The sequence below is a fragment of the Podarcis gaigeae genome (genome assembly GCF_964106915.1).
Source record: "Podarcis gaigeae genome assembly, chromosome: 2".
NCBI classification, from domain to species: domain Eukaryota; kingdom Metazoa; phylum Chordata; class Lepidosauria; order Squamata; family Lacertidae; genus Podarcis; species Podarcis gaigeae.
This window is the reverse complement of record NC_139679.1, coordinates 22,819,582-22,837,875: the sequence shown is the minus strand read 5'-3', so window position 1 is coordinate 22,837,875 and position 18,294 is coordinate 22,819,582. Positions and strand designations below refer to the sequence as shown.

Sequence of the window (18,294 nt, the reverse complement as noted above, 5' to 3'; positions counted from 1 at the left end):
CAGGGCAAGTGACACTACCAAGAAGGCCCTCTGCCTGGTTCCCTGTAACCTCACTTCTCACAGTGAGGGAACCACCAGAAGGCCCTCAGAGCTGGACCTCAGTGAGCGATGGGGGTGGAGACACTCCTTCAGGTATACTGGGCCGAGGCACAAACACCTGCCACCCAGGCTAGGCAGAGGTGTTAAGGACACGTTCTAGGCAGGTAAAAGCACCTGAGGGGGGGGGGCAGAGCAGGGTCTGTGAGGGGCATGGCTTGCACAGAGCTCCCTAAGGCTCAGAAGGAGGGCCTGGAGAGCAGCTTTCAGACTCTGGACCCATGACTCCCCAATCCCTGATCTAAACAGTGTCGTCTATGCTGCTGCTGCTCATTCTGTTTCCCACTCCCAACTAAATACATTTGCTGACAAGCAACCAGGTTGCTTTGTTGATCATTCCCCTCTTCTCTGTTGTACTAAAAGGTAAAGGTAAAAGGTAAAGGAACCCTGGATGGTTAAGTCCAGTCAAAGGCGACTATGGGGTTGCAGCGTTCATCTCGCTTTCAGGCTGAGGGAGCCGGTGTTTGTCCACAGACAGCTTTCCAGGTCATGTAGCCAGCATGACTAAACCACTTCTGGTGCAACAGAACACTGTGATGGAAACCAGAGTGCACAGAAATGCCATTTACCTTCCCACCGCAGTGGTGCCTATTTATCTACTTGCACTGGCGTGCTTTCAAACTGCTAGGTTGGCATAAACTGGGACAGAGCAATGGGAGCTCACCCCTCGCGGGGATTCAAACCGCCAACCTTCTGATGGGTAAGCCTATGAGGCTCAGTGGTTTAGACCACAGCGCCACCCGCATCCCTTCTATTAGGCTTGGCAAGTCCAAAAAGCTTCTCCTGCTCTTACCCTGGGCTTCACCAGCAGTGTCCCTGTGACGGTGAACATCCGTGACAGGCCAAAGGGGGTGCACACTGTGGAGGGAGAGAAAGAGAAGAAGAAAAAGAGTTGTAAACAGCAGCACCAGCATGTAATTCCATCATGGCCCCTCCTGCCAGGAGGTGGCACCATTCTCCAAGCTCAAGGACTGGCAAGGCTCAAAGAGGGGGGAAACAGGCCTCCACAGGGTCAGACCCACACAGAACATCTCTTGGAAACTGTTGCAACTCTGGGAATCCAGCTGGCCTCAAAAAACCTGTACTTAAAAGTTGCCTCATTCCGCAGTGCAACAAAATCTCTGGTTTGGGGCTCTTTGCAGAGATGCCGTCATCCCTGTTTAACATTTATTAGGTTCTTTGTTTTGTTTTGTTTGGAACCAACGAAGAACAAGCTCCAGGAAGCTTCAAAAACACTCTATGAGCTGCAAGGCACACCCTCTGGCAGAAAGCCAAAGGAGATTATAAGACCCTCTTTGGAATATAGATTCTCCCAGTGCTTTGTTGTTGTTGTTGTTGTTGTTGCTGCTGCTGCAGGTACTCAAGGGTACTCAGTGCCCCGAATGTTAAAAGTGTGGCACTGACTGTAACAACTTCATGGTGAGTAATCAAGATTTTTTTCTTCTTAAAAAAAAAAAAAGCACTGTTTTTCCCCAATCAGGACAACACCCAAAGCCAGAGAGCAAGAATTTTGCTCAAGGGAAAATAGTCACTTCCTACTTCCACCACAAAGCTATTCGGCAAGCATTTCTATCCCTCTGTTTCATATGCAGAGAGATACACATGCAAAAAAAAAAAGGTAGCCTGAGTCAAGAATTGCCACCTATGTTCTGACAAAATACAGGACAGGGTGGGCCAGGGCAGTTAGGGGGTGATTCCCCCCCCAAAAAAAACACACACCCTGGTGCTGAAATGACTTCAAAGCAATCCATTACAATCTACTGCAGCCTAACAAGATGCCCCCTCTGGAATTTGTCACACACACATGTGCACACACACATACACATGAATTTGTAGACGTGTCAGTGCTTGACTACCCAGAGCTTAAATATATGACCTTTTACACACCCTTTTTCAAACATATACATTTGTGGGGGGGGGGGTAACTTGGGGGGGGGGAGAGAGAGAGAAAGAGAGAGAGAGATTATATATAATGAATTGAAAAGGATGTTCAAAATAACTTTTATTTAAAAAAACCCCAGTAGCTTTTCTGTTGGGAATTATAAGGACAGAACTACCTAAATTGTATAGAAATTTATTTATGTATGCTACAACGTCAGCAAGAAAGCGGAAAGAAGCAGAAGTCCAAGTAAAGGAAGAATGGATACAAAAACTTATGGAATATTGCAGAAATGGCGAAACGTACCGGAAGAATACGAAATCAAGATAACAAACTTTTTATAAATAAAAGAATGGAAATGGCTTATTGACTATTTACAAATAAATTGTAAACAGATAAAAACATTAGCAGGGTTATTGTAATAACCTGCAGTATATATTGACAGTAGATAATTAAATGAGGTTAAATGAACTTGGATATGCAGAAGGTATTAAAAAATAAATTCAAGGAACCGCAGAAAGAAGGGGAAGGAAGTCAAATTTTGAAATGTTAAATTGATTGTAAAACTAATGAAACATATACATTAGAAAAGTATAAAAAGAATTAAAGTACTGAAATACAGGACAAAACTGTATCAATACAAGATGTGCCATTTTACACTGAAATACGGGACAATACTGTATTATACAGGACAGGTATAGGGCTAGGGGATGGCTCTAGGGTTTCAGACAGGTGCTCACCCAGTCCTACCTGGAGATTTTGGGTATTAAATCTGGGATCTTCTGCATGCAGCAAAGATAGCTCAGTGGTAAAGCAGCTATCTTCCCTTCCTTACAAAACATCACCTACACCCCCCCCCTTCTAAAAAATGCAAACAAAGCTCAGAATACATTGTTTATCCAACAGACCCTGTGGAGCTGGCAATTCAACCCCAGGCATTTAGGACCCCTCTCTAATGTCCGGATCAGATCTGCGCTCCTGGCACTGAGTTCTCCTTCCTCCCAGAAGCATCTCAATAGTAGCAATAATAATGATGCATTAAAAAAACCCCAAACGACTTACACAAGAGTAGCAGCACACCAAACAGGGAGATGCACGAGTAGAGGTAGGGGAGGTAGTATTCCCATAGGTCTGCAGAAAGAAAGGCAGTCAGTGTGCGGTTCGGGCAAATAAAACAGGCCACCTGGGGCAGTGCTGGAATGGGGAGCCTCCAGCTCGCAGACAAGGCCATTTGCCCCACCTGCCCAACACCTAACAGCTGGTGAAACTTCAGCCGGTGCAGAATTCAGTGGCCAGGATGCTCACTGGAGCAATAATAATAATAATAATAATAATAATAATAATAATAATAACAACAACAACAACAATAATAATAATTTATTATTTATACCCCGCCCATCTGGCTGGGCTTCCCCAGCCACTCTGGGCTGCTTCCAACAAAATATTAAAATACTGTAATGCATCAAACATTAAAAGCTTCCCTAAAGAGGGCTGCCTTCAGATGTCTTCTAAAAGTCTGGTAGTTGTTGTTCTCTTTGACATCTGATGGGAGGGTGTTCCACAGGGCGGGCGCCACTACCGAGAAGGCCCTCTGCCTGGTTCCCTGTAACTTGGCTTCTCACAGTGAGGGAACCACCAGAAAGCCCTCAGTGTCCGGGTGGAATGATGGGGGTGGAGACACTCTGTCAGAGCAAGACAGTTTGAGCATATTAAACCAATCCTGGTCCAACTGCACTGGCTACCAGTGGGTTTCCGGGCCCAATTCAAAGTGCCGGTTTTGACCTATAAAGCCATAAACGGCTCAGGACCACAATACCTCTAGGCCCGCCTCTTTCCATATGAACCTACCCAGACCCTGAGATCATCTTCTGAGGCCCTTCTTTGTGTGCCTCACCCATGTGAGGTTCAGAGGGTGGCAACATGAGAACAGGCCTTCTTTGCAGTGGCCCCCCGTCTGTGGAATGCTCTCCCTGGGGAAGTCCGCCTGGTGCCTTCATTACACACCTTTAGGCACCAGGCAAAAATGTTCCTTTCCAAGCAGGCCTTGGGTTGATCTGATTTACATGCCCTTTTAAAATGTAGTGGGGTTTTTTTTGGGGGGGGGCTATTGGGTTATCGTTTTGTTTTTATTAGGCATTTTATGGTTTTATTATCTTGATATTATTCTGTGAACCGCCCTGAGACCCCCGGGTATAGGGCAGTACATAAATTCAATCAATCCATCAATCAATCAATCAATCAATCAATCAATCAATCAAAATAACTAAATAACTAACATCAGATGTGGACAGGGTACAGATGCAAAGGAATGATTGGGAGCCTAACACAGACTTCCTGGTTGTTCCTTGGCAAGTGACCCCCCCCCCCTTCGAAGCTGTCTGCTTGCAGGCATGGCTCCATGGATTCAAACTGTCCTGCAAGCTGACCCCCCCCCCCTTGCAGACAAAAAATGCTGGTGCACAGGGAATTCTTGGGCAGTATCGCTCTCCACCTGCAGGGGGCAACTTTGAAAGAAGGCCAGTCCCGCCTGCCTGTCAAAGGTCTGATATTTTATTATGTTTTTATATGTGCTGTAAGCCGCCCAGAATGGCTGGGGAAACTCAGCCAGATTGGCAGGGTATAAATAACAAAATTATTATTATTCACTGGGGTGAATATATAAGGTAAAGGTAAAGGGACCCCTGACCATTAGGTCCAGTCGTGACCGACTCTGGGGTTGCGGCGCTCATCTCGCTTTATTGGCCGAGGGAGCCGGCGTACAGCTTCCGGTTCATGTGGCCAGCATGACTAAGCCGCTTCTGGCGAACCAACGCAGCACATGGAAACACCGTTTACCTTCCCGCCGGAGAGGTATCTATTTATCTACTTGCACTTTGACGTGCTTTCGAACTGCTAGGTTGGCAGGAGCAGGGACCGAGCAACGGGAGCTCACCCTGTCGCGGGGATTTGAACTGCCGACCTTCTGATCGGCAAGTCCCGGGTGAATATATACTGGACCCCATTAATTTTGTTTTACAAAAGGGCTATCTAAGGTATCTAACCATCAGAGTTGCAATAAAGACAATGTTTCTCTAAAACATAGGTTTTTTTCATTGTCAAATATTGAAAGATTTTTGGCAGAAGGTAACTGAAATCATCACCAGAACTGTACAGAACAACCTTACATTGACAGAGCAAAATATCCTCTTTAATTATATATCCAGCACATGGAACCTTACAAAAGGAGAAGATGAGTGGAATCTCCGAGCCCTTACCACAGCAAAAAGACTGATCCTGGTGAATTGGGAAAAAAAAATGCGGCTCCCTTCTATGATTGGACTGAACTTATACAAACTTGCAAAATATGAATAACTTGCATATAAACGCAGACTTGCCATGGACAAGTTCAATGATATTTGGAATCCATTCTTAACAAATATTGTAGTAAGTTAAGATATTGTAGTAAGTACAATAACAAAGTAAAAATAAATAAATTCACTTGGGTGGAAGAGAAAGATCTGGCCCATCTGGTCAAAAAGGCTCCCCGCCCCCCCCCAAAAAAAACCACATATCTAACCTTACTGCTTCCAGTTACTGCTGGCAGCATGCAGACCAGGTGGCCGAGAGTTCAATCTGATGCATGTCTAGCTGGCAATATTGACTAAGCCTTGCACACAGATGGGTTCCAGTCTCCCTTCCTTGCTTTCGGACAAAAACCTTGGGAAAAGCGGAAAGGGAGCTGAGGGACACAAACTCACCATAGAGACTCTCCCTGCTGGCTGTGTTGTTGTCCAGAATGGCGGATGCGACCCAGACCATTCCCAGCACCAACAGGGTCAGCAGCAGGAGGACCACAAACGTCTCATAGACACGAGCCATGATCCCCTGGAAAAAGGGGAGGCAACAGAAAAAAGGATCAATCACTGCTTTATAATAACAATAACAATTTATTTATACCCCGCCCATCTGGCTGGGCTTCCCCAGCCACTCTGGGCTGCTTCCAACAAAATATTAAAATACAATAATGCATCAAACATTAAAAGCTTCCCTAAACAGGGCTGCCTTCAGATGTCTTCTAAAAGTCTGGTAGTTGTTGTTCTCTTTGACATCTGGTGGGAGGGTGTTCCACAGGGCGGGCGCCACTACCGAGAAGGCCCTCTACTTGGTTCCCTGTAACCTCACTTCTCGCAGTGAGGGAAGCGCCAGAAAGCCCTCAGCGCTGGACCTCAGTGTCTGGGCTGAATGATGGGGTGGGAGATGCGTATACAGGACCGAGACCGTTTAGGGATTTAAAGATCAGCACCAATACTTTGAATTGTGCTCAGAAACGTACTGGGAGCCAATGTAGGTCTTTCAAGACCGGTGTTATGTGGTTCTCAATGGCCACTCCCAGTCACCAGTCTAGCTGCTGCATTCTGGATTAGTTGCAGTTTCCGGGTCACCTTCAAAGGTAGCCCCACGTAAAGTGCATTGCAGTAGTCCAAGCAGGAGATAACCAGAGCATGCACCACTCTGGTGAGACAGTCCGCGGGCAGGTAGGGTCTCAGCCTGCGTACCAGACGGAGCTGGTAAACAGCTGCCCTGGACACAGAATTGACCTGCGCCTCCATGGACAGCTGCGAGTCCAAAATGACTCCTGGTCTTTCAGGGGCACAGTTACCCCACTCAGGACCAGGGAGTCCTCCACACACGCCTACCTCCTGTCCCCCAAAAACAGTACTTCTGTCTTGTCAGGATTCAACCTCAATCTCTTAGCTGCCATCCATCCTCCAACTGCCTTCAGACATTCACACAGGACCTTCACCACATTCACTGGTTCTGATTTGAATCTGGGGGAGGAGAAAGGGTGGAGAGCAGAGGGGCAGCTGGTACCTTCTTTGATCCCGCAAAACCTTCGGATTCGGTGAAGAAGTAGGCGAAGGGCATGAGGAAGACGAGAGAGAGGTTGGAGAAGAGGAAGACGAGGTTCCAGAGACCTGGTGGGAACAAGAGAAAAGGCCTGGTTTACGCAACGGCAAATCTCTATGGATATACAGTTCAAGCTTTCCTTTCTTCTTATCTGACCAGTGGTGGATGCCCTGCTCCCAACCCTCAGCCTAACCTACCTTACAGGGTTGTTGTGAGAATAAAAATGGAGAGGGGGAGAACAATGGAAAAATGGATAAATGGAAGGGTGGGATACAACTGTATATCGGCGTTTCCCAAGCTTGGGTCTCTGGCTGTGGTTTTTTTTGGGACTACAACTCCCATCATCCATAGCTAGCAAGACCACTGGTCAGGGATGATGGGAATTGTAGTCCAAAGCACAACAACAACAGCTGGAGACCCAAATTTGGGAAACCCTGCTGGAAATAAAGAAAAGGTAGCTTGCTTCTTATGACTTGTCTGAGCTAAACTAAAGTCTCCCCACCTGGGAATCTCACGGCTGGGGTACTCAGAAATCCAATTAATGCCCTAGAAGCCACAGTCATTTTCAGTGTGATGGGAAGAATTCAGCAAATAATATCCCAGGCTATTGCTGAAGAGGCGATGCCACACAACTGCTCTCTCTATGATATAATAATCTATTGTCATTGTCCCATACAGAACAACAAAATTGAAAATCTACATCAGACATTCAGACATTCAGAAACCAACAAGCCTACTATCCCAGCTATCCCAGCCTGGTTAACCCCCTAAAAACTCTTGACACCCCATAATTAAATCCAATATACTCCCATAGAGACTACCTTACACTGTGTTTAAAACCAAAATCGCATTGGAATAGAAACTGTTTCTCAGGCGGCTAGTCCTAGTCTTTATAACCCTGTACCTTCTTCCAGAAGGTACCTGCCAACCTAGCAGTTCGAAAGCACCTTCGGGTGCAAGTAGATAAATAGGGACCGCTTTCTAGCGGGAAGGTAAACGGCGTTTCCGTGTGCAGCTCTGGCTCGCCAGAGCAGCGATGTCACGCTGGCCACGTGACCCGGAAGTGTCTCTGGACAGCGCTGGCCCCTGGCCTCTTGAGTGAGATGGGCGCACAACCCTAGAGTCTGGCAAGACTGGCCCGTACGGGCAGGGGTACCTTTACCTTTTACCTTTACCTTCTTCCAGAAGGCAGGAGCTGAGAGAGATCATTTCTGGGGTGCGAACTATCCTGCACTATCTCTGCAGCTTTCTTATGGCACCTGGAAGCGTAGATTTGATCCAAGGTGGGAAGAGTGCACCCAATTATTCTCTCCACAGTCTTTACAACCTCTAACTCCCCTAGTCGCTCTCTCTTCCCATAGAGCAGCGCACTGAAGACCCAGGCGGTCGAATGTACAAGCCACAGCATGGAGCTCACCGTGGATGAGGGACCCATTGAGCCACTGGATGTAGTAGTTTTGCGGGAAGGTAAGCAGAACTTCGTTGCTGATGATGGAGAAGGGAAGCAGGAGCACAGCTCCTAGTGATACTGCCAAGGTGAAGGTGCACAGCCAGAGTCTGGGGAGCAGAGCAAAGAAATGGGGATTAAAACCTGTGTCTCACAATTGACAGCTTTCTACCCACCCACTGCCCCCTTTCAAGCTGATAACATTTCTTCCACACCAGGAATGAAGGTGAGCAGCAGAGAGGCCAAAGACAAGAGGCCGAAGATGCTCCACAGATAGAGAAGCCCCAATATAAAAAAAATACATACTGTGGAACAGCTATTGCAAAAGTGTCTATGTATGCATGCATAAAATAAAATAAAATACAGCCCAAGGTGTCTAATGACCGCAGAATGGCTGCAGCTTTCGTTGACTACATTTGGGAGTCTGTTGATGACTGTATATAAGGAGACATATTAACTTAATTCAACAGTGTAAAGAAAGTTTTGATGGATGTAATAATGGAATATCGAATGGTTTAGTTGATGTAAAACATGCAGGGATTTATGTTATGCAAAATGAACCATGGAAGGAGAAGAAGGGAAGTCATTGTTATTTTAAGGTTGTTTAAATGAGTATTCTAAATTGTTAAACAGAAAATTTAATAAAAATTAGAGAGAGAGAGACATGTTAAGTGCCTTTTTACCCATATAGAAATGTATCTTGTGAATCATCTCCTTAAATGTAGGTGAGACATAGGGCAGAATCTAACTAACGCATTCTGTCAGCACAAGAATTTCCACTTGTACAGTGAAGCTTCCCCCTTCCAACTCACTGGACCCTCCCCAGATCAGATCTGGAGGGTTGGGGAACCCCTAGTAGAGATTTAGTGGCTGTTTGGGAAGAAAAGTTCTGTTGTGCAAGCAGGAATCCTGGTGCTGACACAACACATCAAATGGATACTGACCATCTCAGACATTAAAGATACACGTACAGATATGAGAGAACTAAAAAGAACCTGCATTTTAACAATGGTCACAGAAAATGTGTAGTTATCTGGCTGAGAACGCCTCCAGTACACCCTTTCTTAAAAGTATCCCCCCAAAATGCATGAAATTGAAGGATGCTGTTCCGTTTTTCAGCCAACAAATTCAAAAAGTAATGAGCAGTGCAGTCCTTTGCATGTTTCCTCCAAAGTAAACACGGCTGAATTCAACGGGACTTACTTCCAGACAAGTGTGGATGGCAGCCTTAATTGTCATTTATAGTCGGCTTCTTGTTCAGCTATTTACAGATTATACTTAAAACATTTTTTAAACATATGTACGGGGGGGCGGGGGTAAAGCAGGAGGATGGGAGAGAGGAAAGAACATGGGTGGCGCTGTGGGTTAAACCACAGAGCCTAAGACTTGCTGATCAAAAGGTCGGCGGTTCGAATCCCCGAGACAGGGTGAGCTCCCGTTGCTCGGTCCCTGCTCCTGCCAACCTAGCAGTTCGAAAGCACGTCAAAGTGCAAGTAGATAAATAGATACCACTCCGGCGGGAAGGTAAACGGCGTTTCCTTGCGCTGCTCTGGTTCGCCAGAAGCGGCTTAGTCATGCTGGCCACATGACCCGGAAGCTGTAACGCCAGCTCCCTCGGCCAATAAAGCGAGATGAGCGCCGCAACTCCAGAGTCTGCGACTGGACCTAATGGTCAGGGGTCCCTTTACCTTTACCACAGGGGGGAGGTAAAGCAGGAGGATGGGAGAGAGGAAAGAAAGGATGCCAGGAGTTTTTAGTACCAGGAACGATGAGGAAAGGAACTTACGCAATTCTGTTGACAGCCGCATCTTCATCAACTAAGAAAGAAGGAACATCGTTACTTATTACATTCATGTCCAATTTTCCTCCTATGGAGCTCAGGGCGGCAGACACCACTCTCTTCCCTGCCCCTTTTTATCCTGCAAAGTTGATCGCGCCCCAAAACGATGACAGGCCCAGTTTGTTAGCTGTGTTAGTGGGGATGTGAGCTCCAGCCCTGGTCTTATTAATCTTCTTGCTAGATCAGGTCTTCTATTTCAAAAACATCTTTAACCAGGCCTTTGACAGACTGATATCTAATGTACAGTCGTACCTCGGAAGTTGAACGCCTTGCAACTCGACTCAAATGTTTTGGCTCCCGAATGCCGCAAACCCAGAAGTGAGTTTGGAAACGTTGTTTGGAACCCGAACATCTAACACGGCTTCCGATTGTGTGCAGGAAGCTCCTGAAGCCAATCGGAAGCCGCGCCTTGGTTGTCAAATGTTTTCAGAAGTCAAACAGACTTCCGGTACAGATTCCATTCGACAACCAAGGTATGACTGTAGTACAGTGGTACCTCGGATTACATATGCTTCAGGTTACATACGCTTCAGGTTACAGACTCCACTAACCCAGAAATATTACCTCGGGTTAAGAACTTTTCTTCAGGATGAGAACAGACTAAAGTGGTGCTTCAGGTTAAGAACAGTTTCAGGTTAAGAACGGATCTCCAGAACGAATTAAGTACTTAACCCGAAGTACCACTGTATTAAAATGTGGAAGGAAGGAGAGATTATGTGGTTGCCTTTGTTTTTGTTTTGATGATGTGTTTTGTCTTTTTTATATTGTGTGTTTGTGTCGTGAACCACCCTGAGATCTACAGGTACTGGGCAGTATAACATTTATAAAATTAAAATACATGGGCCTTTCCCAACGGTTTTTGCGTCGCTTCGCTAGACGAATCTCCCTATGGGCTTGCTTCGCAAGACGAAACGTCTTGCGAGTTTTTTTCCTTTTTTCTTAAAGCTGCTAAGCCGTTAATAGCCGCTAAGCCGCGCTTCGCAAGACGAAAAAACCGCAAGACGAAGAGACTCGCGGAACGGATTAATTTCGTCTTGCGAGGCACCACTGTAGAATATTTGAACTGCTTATGGGACAACAGCAGCACGGATGCTACTAGCCCAGAGATGGAAAGAAGAAAGAGTCCCTACCAGAGAGGAATGGCAAATTAAGCTATTAGACTACGCCGAAATGGCAAAACTGACTGGGAAACTCAGAGACCAAGAAGAAAAGAAATTAGAGAAAGCATGGGAAAATTTTATACAGTGGTACCTCTGGATGCGAATGGGATCTGTTCCGGGGCCCCATTTGCATCCTGATCATTTTGAGCATCTGCACATGCGCGAGCGGCAAAACCAGAAAGTAACGTGTTCCTTTACTTCCGGGTCACCGCAGAGCGCAACCCAAAGCTACTTCAACCCGAGGTATGACTAATTTATTTAGGAGACCACTGTAAGCAGATGGAAACATTAGCAGGATTTTAATCTCACTTGTAATGTAACAAATGCTGCGGACAATTTGGATAGATAAAACATAGGCTATGAAACAAGATGCAGTTGGAAATGTTGACAACAGGACCCATGGAAGGTATGGGGGGCAGTCTCGAGATTCAATCTCACTTTATGGGTATGTAACTGGTATTGCAATTAATTTATATTTGTAAAATCAAATAAAAATGATTTCAAAAAGAAGATGAATATTTGCCCTGCTTGCTTGGCAGGAATGAATTACCATTAATAATGCAGCTTTAAAAAAACCAAAAACTAAACCCTACATAGATGCCCCAAACATTCTAGCTGCTTTAATGGAACGGCAACCCCCTTCTCTCCCCATTCTGCAACCATGTTAAGCCCTTCGGAGCGCAGCTGGTCTCCTTGGTATTCGGAATACAAGGCACACATTGTCTGAAAAGACTTAGTTCCCTATAGAGAAACGGAACTAATCCATTCTTTCCTGGGTCCGGCAGCCTGTAACCCAGATGCATTGTGATGAAGTTTTGCTTAATTGCCATTTTGGGACTGGCAAAATGCCCGGCAAGTAGCAGACTATATTCTGTGGGAACTGGGGGGGGGGGGAGGGTAAAGGGGGTGGGGAGTTAAGGGAAGGGGGAGAGGGGACAGGCAATTCTGAAGGCAGGACTTATCTCCATCCTCTGCCAAGCCATTTCCCCCCCCTCCTCAGACACTGTTCTATAAACACCAATTACTGTTTTATTTGAGCACTTCTAGATCACGTTCTGCCCCTCCCCCCAAGATGTTTCACAGTAACGAACAACAAATTTATTTATTTATTAAATTTATATCCCACCTTCTCTCCAAGGAGCTCAAAGTGGCACACACATTTCGTGTGTCCCCCCCCCCCCCAATTTTGTCCCAGCACCAACCCTCCGACGTAGGTTAGGCTATGAGGCTGTGACTGACCCAAGGCAGTAAAATGTTCTTATTTTGTTGAGCTTTCAGTGAGCTTGATGGCAGAGTGGGGTTTTGAACCCTGGCCTCCCAGCTGCTGGGATGACACTCTTGCTGCTACACCAAAATCAAATTAAACAAATTTATAAAGTTATGGAATCATGCAAAAGAAAGATTTAAGAACTAAGACTAAAAACAGGGTTGAAAAAAAGTAAAGCTTCCATATTCTAATTCAACACTACTGGAGGCTCAACAAAATAAAAAGGGTTTACTCCCTGCCCCTCCAAAGATAATCAGGGCTAGGGATTCCAGAACTGAGGTGCCACCACAGAGAAGGCCCCGTCTTGAATTCCTCCTTTGTTAACTGCTCCCTTGCCGGCTCTTTGATATGTGTGCGCAGTGATCCTGCTTGCTGTCCTGGCTTATGGGACAGCCGCGTGCAGCCTCTCCAGGGCAGGGGGAGCCTTCATCCCCCTGCCCGGGAGAGGCTGCGCACGGCTAAGGCTCCCCCAGAAGCTGCGTTCCCTTTAAAGAGCGTGCGGAGTGTGTGTGCGGCTCTTCGGGGCTTTCCCCCAAGCAGCCCTTCTCCCTCCTCGGGGAAAAGCCACACGCTCCATGTGGCTCTTTAAAGGGAGCGCTGAGCAGAGCCTCCCGCCTGCATTCGCTCCATAAGACGCACACACATTTCCCCTTCCTGGTCTCGTAATGGACCCTGTGCTTAGCAAGTCATCTCCAGCATCAGATTGCATAAAATTCAGTTCCAGTGCTCATTTGAAGCGATAGAAAATGGTTCTTGAATAACCGTACTCCCCATGTTCCCATGTTGCCTAGGCCAACCACTCCCGGGACAACTAGGCTAACCACAGTGTAAACAACCAAAGCGTGAAGGAAAAGGCCTTTTCCACAGGGTTTAGCTGCAAATATACATATATGAAAGCTGCTGCAAAGATGTCAGAGGGGAATAGCCCCTCCCTAGAGTGACCTAGCTGGGGAAGAAGGGGCACAATGCCTTCCATAGTTTCACACAGGGTGGATTTGATTTACCGTATTTTTCGCCCTATAGGACGCACTTTTTCCCCTCCAAAAATGAAGGGGAAAAAGTGCGTCCTATGGGGCGAATGCAGGCTTTCTCTGAAGCCTGGAGAGTGAGAGGGATCGGTGCGCACCGACTCCTCTCGCTCTCCAGGCTCCAGGAAGCTATCCGCAAGCCTTGCACGCCCGGGGGGAGTTCCCCCGGGCGCGCAAGGCTTGCAGGCGGCAGCTGGCAGCACGGAGCACGGGGCGCCCTTCGGACGACGTCCCGTGCTTCGCGCTGGTGTTGGCAAGCCTTGCGCACCCAGGGGAACTCCCCCCAGGAGCGCAAGGCTTGCGGGCGGCAGCCTGCAGCGCGGAGCACGGGGCGCCCTCCAGAGGACGCCCCGTGCTCCGCGCAAGTGTCCGCAAGCCTTGCGCACCAGGGGGCTCCCCATGTTGCGGACAGTAGCCTGCCGCCTGACGCACGGGGCGCCCTGAAGCAGAGCGCCCCTCGCGCCAGGCAGACATCGGCCAGCCCCACAAGCTCGGGGGACAGCAGGGAGGCGCAGCACCGCCATCCCACTGTTCCCCGACCTGGTTTTGGGGGGGAAATAAAGGGGGGGAATTTCCTTTATTTCCCCCCCCCCCCAAAAAAGTAGGTGTGTCCTATGGGACGGAGCGTCCTATGGGACGAAAAATACGGTAAATCGAATCGATTTAAATCACTAGTCAGTAAGACTTGATTTAAATCTCTCTCTTTTTACAGAAAGACTCATTCTTGCTGGTATAATCTTCACATTTACAACCAGTTGAAGGTTGGAATAATAAATTTTCAGAGTAGTTTTTACAGTTATGTCAAAAATTACTGATTTGGTTACACTATTAGAAATACAGAGACCGATAATTATTAAATTGTGGTGAGGTTTAGTAAGTTAACTTGTTTATATTTGGACAACTTTAAAACTGGTGATATAGCACAATGCTGAAAACCAGATATCCCCAAATATACATAGGGAAATGTTTATTACGTATTTGCAAAAGTATTGTAAGCGGGTTAATACATTGGCAGGGTTTTAAGATCACTTGTAATTCTAGAGATAGTGTAGGAAAAATTGGAGGAAAAGAGGCTTGGAGTAATAATGATATGCAGCTGAAAAAGGAAATCTAAGGGAGTAGAGGGAAGTCAAAGGATTCAGAGAATCCTATTCAAGCATTTGATACTGCTTTTGTATATGTTGCTGTTTATTTTTATTCTTTGTTGTTTGTAGAAAATCTAATAAAATATGTTTTTTTAAAAAAATAAATAAAACCAGGCCCTATCAAGCATAAAAACCCTAGACACACAAAGGCTTAGAGCACTGCTGTAGCAGAGATGTCCTCCCAAACATGTGCAAACATTGGGTGCACGTAGTACCACAGTCACACTTAGCTGGGCTGGCATCTCCTGGCAGAGAACAAACGTTGCTTCCCATGCCTCCCTAAGGAATCCAAGCCACCCTTTATTAAAAACCTAAACTTTGAGCAAGACATGAACACAGGGGGTTAGATCCTGTTCACCCAAGTTCCTGCCCCCACCTTACCTGTTGTGAAGTCTGTGTGCCTTTTGAAGCGAGTTAGGATGAAGTAGCACAGGATGTAGAGGCTGGCAAAGAGAAGGGCACAGATCTGCAGGAGGACAAGGAAACGCTGGTGAGATGCTAGTTAGAAGGCAGTGTCTCTCCATCACCCCAAAACACCTTCCTCCACTGTCATCGAAAGACGCACAGCCCATCTCCCCCAAAGCAAAGGCATCACATGAATGGATTTCAAGGGACTGGTGGATTTCTGCGATAGGATACCTGCAACCCATCTAAACCAGTGGTTTTCAAGCTTTTTTCTCCAAATACAGGGCCATTGAGGGCTATTGGCAATGCAAGAGAACAGTCCTTCGCCCTTGTCACACACTCCGAGGTGTGAACAGAGACAGGGGGGTTGGAAGGTTGCCACGGTAAATGGGTGTGAGGCAAAGGGGAAAAGTGTCTTGAGAGCAAGGATTTGTTATAAGAATTTTGAGGTCTCAAATATAGAATAGGTAACGGGACCCCTGGCCATTAGGTCCAGTTGTGGCCGACTCTGGGGTTGCGGCGCTCACCTCGCTTTATTGGCCGAGGGAGCCGGCGTACAGCTTCCGGGTCATGTGGCCAGCATGACTAAGCCACTAGTGGCGAACCAGAGCAGCACACGGAAACACCGTTTATCCTCCCGACGGAATGGTACCTATTTATCTACTTGCACTTTGACCTGCTTTTGAACTGCTAGGTTGGCAGGAGCAGGGACTGAGCAACGGGAGCTCACCCCATCATGGGGATTCAAACCGCTGACCTTCTGATCGGCAAGTCCTAGGCTCTGTGGTTTAACCACAGCGCCACCCGCGTCCCTCAAATATAGAACAAATATTCATAAATGCACACATGTCTAAATATATGAACCATGTGTCTGAAATAGTACGGGAGAGCCATTTTGACTCTTCCAATGACCTCAAATGTTCCTCTGCAGTAAGGGAGGCAAATGGGGAAAGCCTTCCCATTGCCTTTTTGCTTGCAAATCCTATCTTAAGGGTGTATTCGTGTATGAATAGGATGAGCCTGTGACCTGGACTCAGGAACTAAACTATTAACCATCACAAAAGAATGGCCAGGCTGCCCAGGTAAAGCAATCAGTGACCATTATCAGGTATCCTAGCAGGCAGGATTTCTGCTGTGGACCGCCTCCTTCTGTGATGTATGCATGATGTCTCACGGGGGTGGTCTTGGGCTACCCGGTGGGCAATTTCAAAAGTCTATCTAGGGGCTTGCGCACCATTGTTCAGGGTTCTCCTCCCTCCTGTGTGTGGTGAGTTGGGACCCTGTTACAGCAGTTCCTTTAATAAAGATCAGGCTTACTAGCCGCTTTGCTTCTCAATATACTCTGGTTGGCCTGTTATTTTTCTCCTACCAATAGGGAACCCACTTAAGGACTCTATACGGGCACCGGAATACCCCATAAGGGAAAGGGAGCTGTACGGTCCAGGCCAGATGTCAATGCATTTTTCCCCAACCTGCTGCCCTCCAGATGTTTTGGACAACCACTCCCATCATGCCCGACTATAAACCACACTGGCTAAGCTCCATCACCAGCCCTCACAACTGCAGAGATGCAATATATATATATATATATATATATAAATTGGCAGAATTGCAAAGATGCAAAGGGAGGGAGAGAAACAGATCCCTTTTTAATGCATGATCGAAAGAGAGATTTAGGGAAAGGGATTAGCAGCTGTTGGTTTAACCCTATCAGAACATTCTTTTCGATTTAGGTCACAGTTGCTGTTTCTAGAGGAGCTAAGCTCTTGCTAACAGCTATTTTTATCTATTTTAGAAAACATATATAGCCTGCTGTGTGAATTCGGCCACCCTTGGTTCATAACCAGCTCCTTTTATTTGGTCTGCAGACCATAAAGATCAAATACTTTGCAGGGCTTTTAAATCCTTCTTTAGAATATTTTATTGGTTTTATAGCAAGATGGCATTGATCGGCTTCCAGAAAACCTGCAGTACTACTTGCCTACAGCAGTCACATACTAGAAATTTGAGCAGGGACACACTGTCTAATAAATGACTCACTGAATGTCTCACCAAGCTTCTCCATAAGTTAACTGTGAGTGGCTGGAGGTCCGACACTGACATCACTTCTATTTGCACAGCTGTGAAGGGTTATCGAGACAACCACAGCAAAAAGGCAAAGATCAAGGCATGCACAAAAATAGCACCTTTCAAAATGAGTGCACAAGAAAATACACAAGCAATCGGAAATGGTGAAAGAGAAAATTCTAAAGGTTCATAACCAATGCTTCATGCACCATTAAACACCACCAGGACTGGTCCAAGGGATTTTGACACCTGAGGCGAACAGCATTCGAAATTCACCATGCGTTTGCACCTAGCTATCGGACACTTGCGACCAAGTGAATATGCCCGTGTGTCAGGTTGGTGCCTGATGTCTCCACCATCGGGAGGGTCACACCTCGGGATCCTTGGATCTCGCCCGCTTTCACAAACTAGCAACATGTCCTTCAGAATTCTATCTGCGATATTTCATCTGCACAATCAGAACCAATTTCAGGAACCAAGGGGTGGTATTGGAAAAAAAGACTTCCAAGCTGTTTGGCTCCAAAATGGCAACTGTAATCTTGGTTGAAGGAGGCATTTGGTGCCTAGCTAATACAGTATACAGAGGTATTTGGGTTCTCAAACGCCGAAAACCCAGAAGCGTTTTCTGGTTTTTGAACGTTTTTCGGAAGCCGAATGTCCGATGCAACTGTCGGCTATTGTTTCTGGGGCACCTGCACGAAACAGAAGCTGCGTTTTTGAACATTTCGGAAGTCAAACGGACTTCTGGAATGGATTAAGTGTGCTGCTTTTGTTTTTGCTATTTATTTTGTGTTTTTGTTTTTGAGGCTTTTTCAGTTCATTTGCTTTTGTGACGGTGGGGAACCCAGTTCAGCTACTGACCGATTGATTGTGTGACTGCAGAAATGAATAAAAGCCCGTCATCCAAACAATGACTATCAACAGTGCAGGTAAGAAAAAATAGTAATTTTCATTTTTATCATCTACAATACTGTCCTATTTATTTATTTTATTATTGTTTTCATTTTATGGATCAATGGTCTCTCGTTAGATAGTAAAATTCGTGTTAAATTGCTGTTTTTAAAAGTCTGGAA

General features: G+C 46.3%; 1 protein-coding gene across 4 annotated transcripts in view; it reads right to left on the bottom strand.

The window, feature by feature from the left end:
• Nucleotides 1–18,294, bottom strand: part of LMBR1L (limb development membrane protein 1 like) — a 50,491-nt gene that overhangs the window by 11,895 nt on the left and 20,302 nt on the right. For 3 of the 4 annotated variants that reach the window (XR_014561341.1, XR_014561342.1, XM_083727556.1), the window contains exons 2-8: nucleotides 15,131–15,215; nucleotides 10,096–10,126; nucleotides 8,280–8,419; nucleotides 6,827–6,930; nucleotides 5,713–5,839; nucleotides 3,038–3,106; nucleotides 890–954 (exon numbers count right to left, since the gene is read on the bottom strand). Coding sequence is in view for 2 of the 4 variants with exons in the window: in XM_083727556.1 (XP_083583682.1) it covers nucleotides 890–954; nucleotides 3,038–3,106; nucleotides 5,713–5,839; nucleotides 6,827–6,930; nucleotides 8,280–8,419; nucleotides 10,096–10,126; nucleotides 15,131–15,215 (621 nt within the window). In the remaining 2 variants the exon portion in view is untranslated. Of the gene's footprint in view, nucleotides 1–889; nucleotides 955–3,037; nucleotides 3,107–5,712; nucleotides 5,840–6,826; nucleotides 6,931–8,279; nucleotides 8,420–10,095; nucleotides 10,833–11,310; nucleotides 12,687–15,130; nucleotides 15,216–18,294 lie in introns of those variants that run through there. The other variant, XM_083727557.1, reaches the window with a different exon arrangement.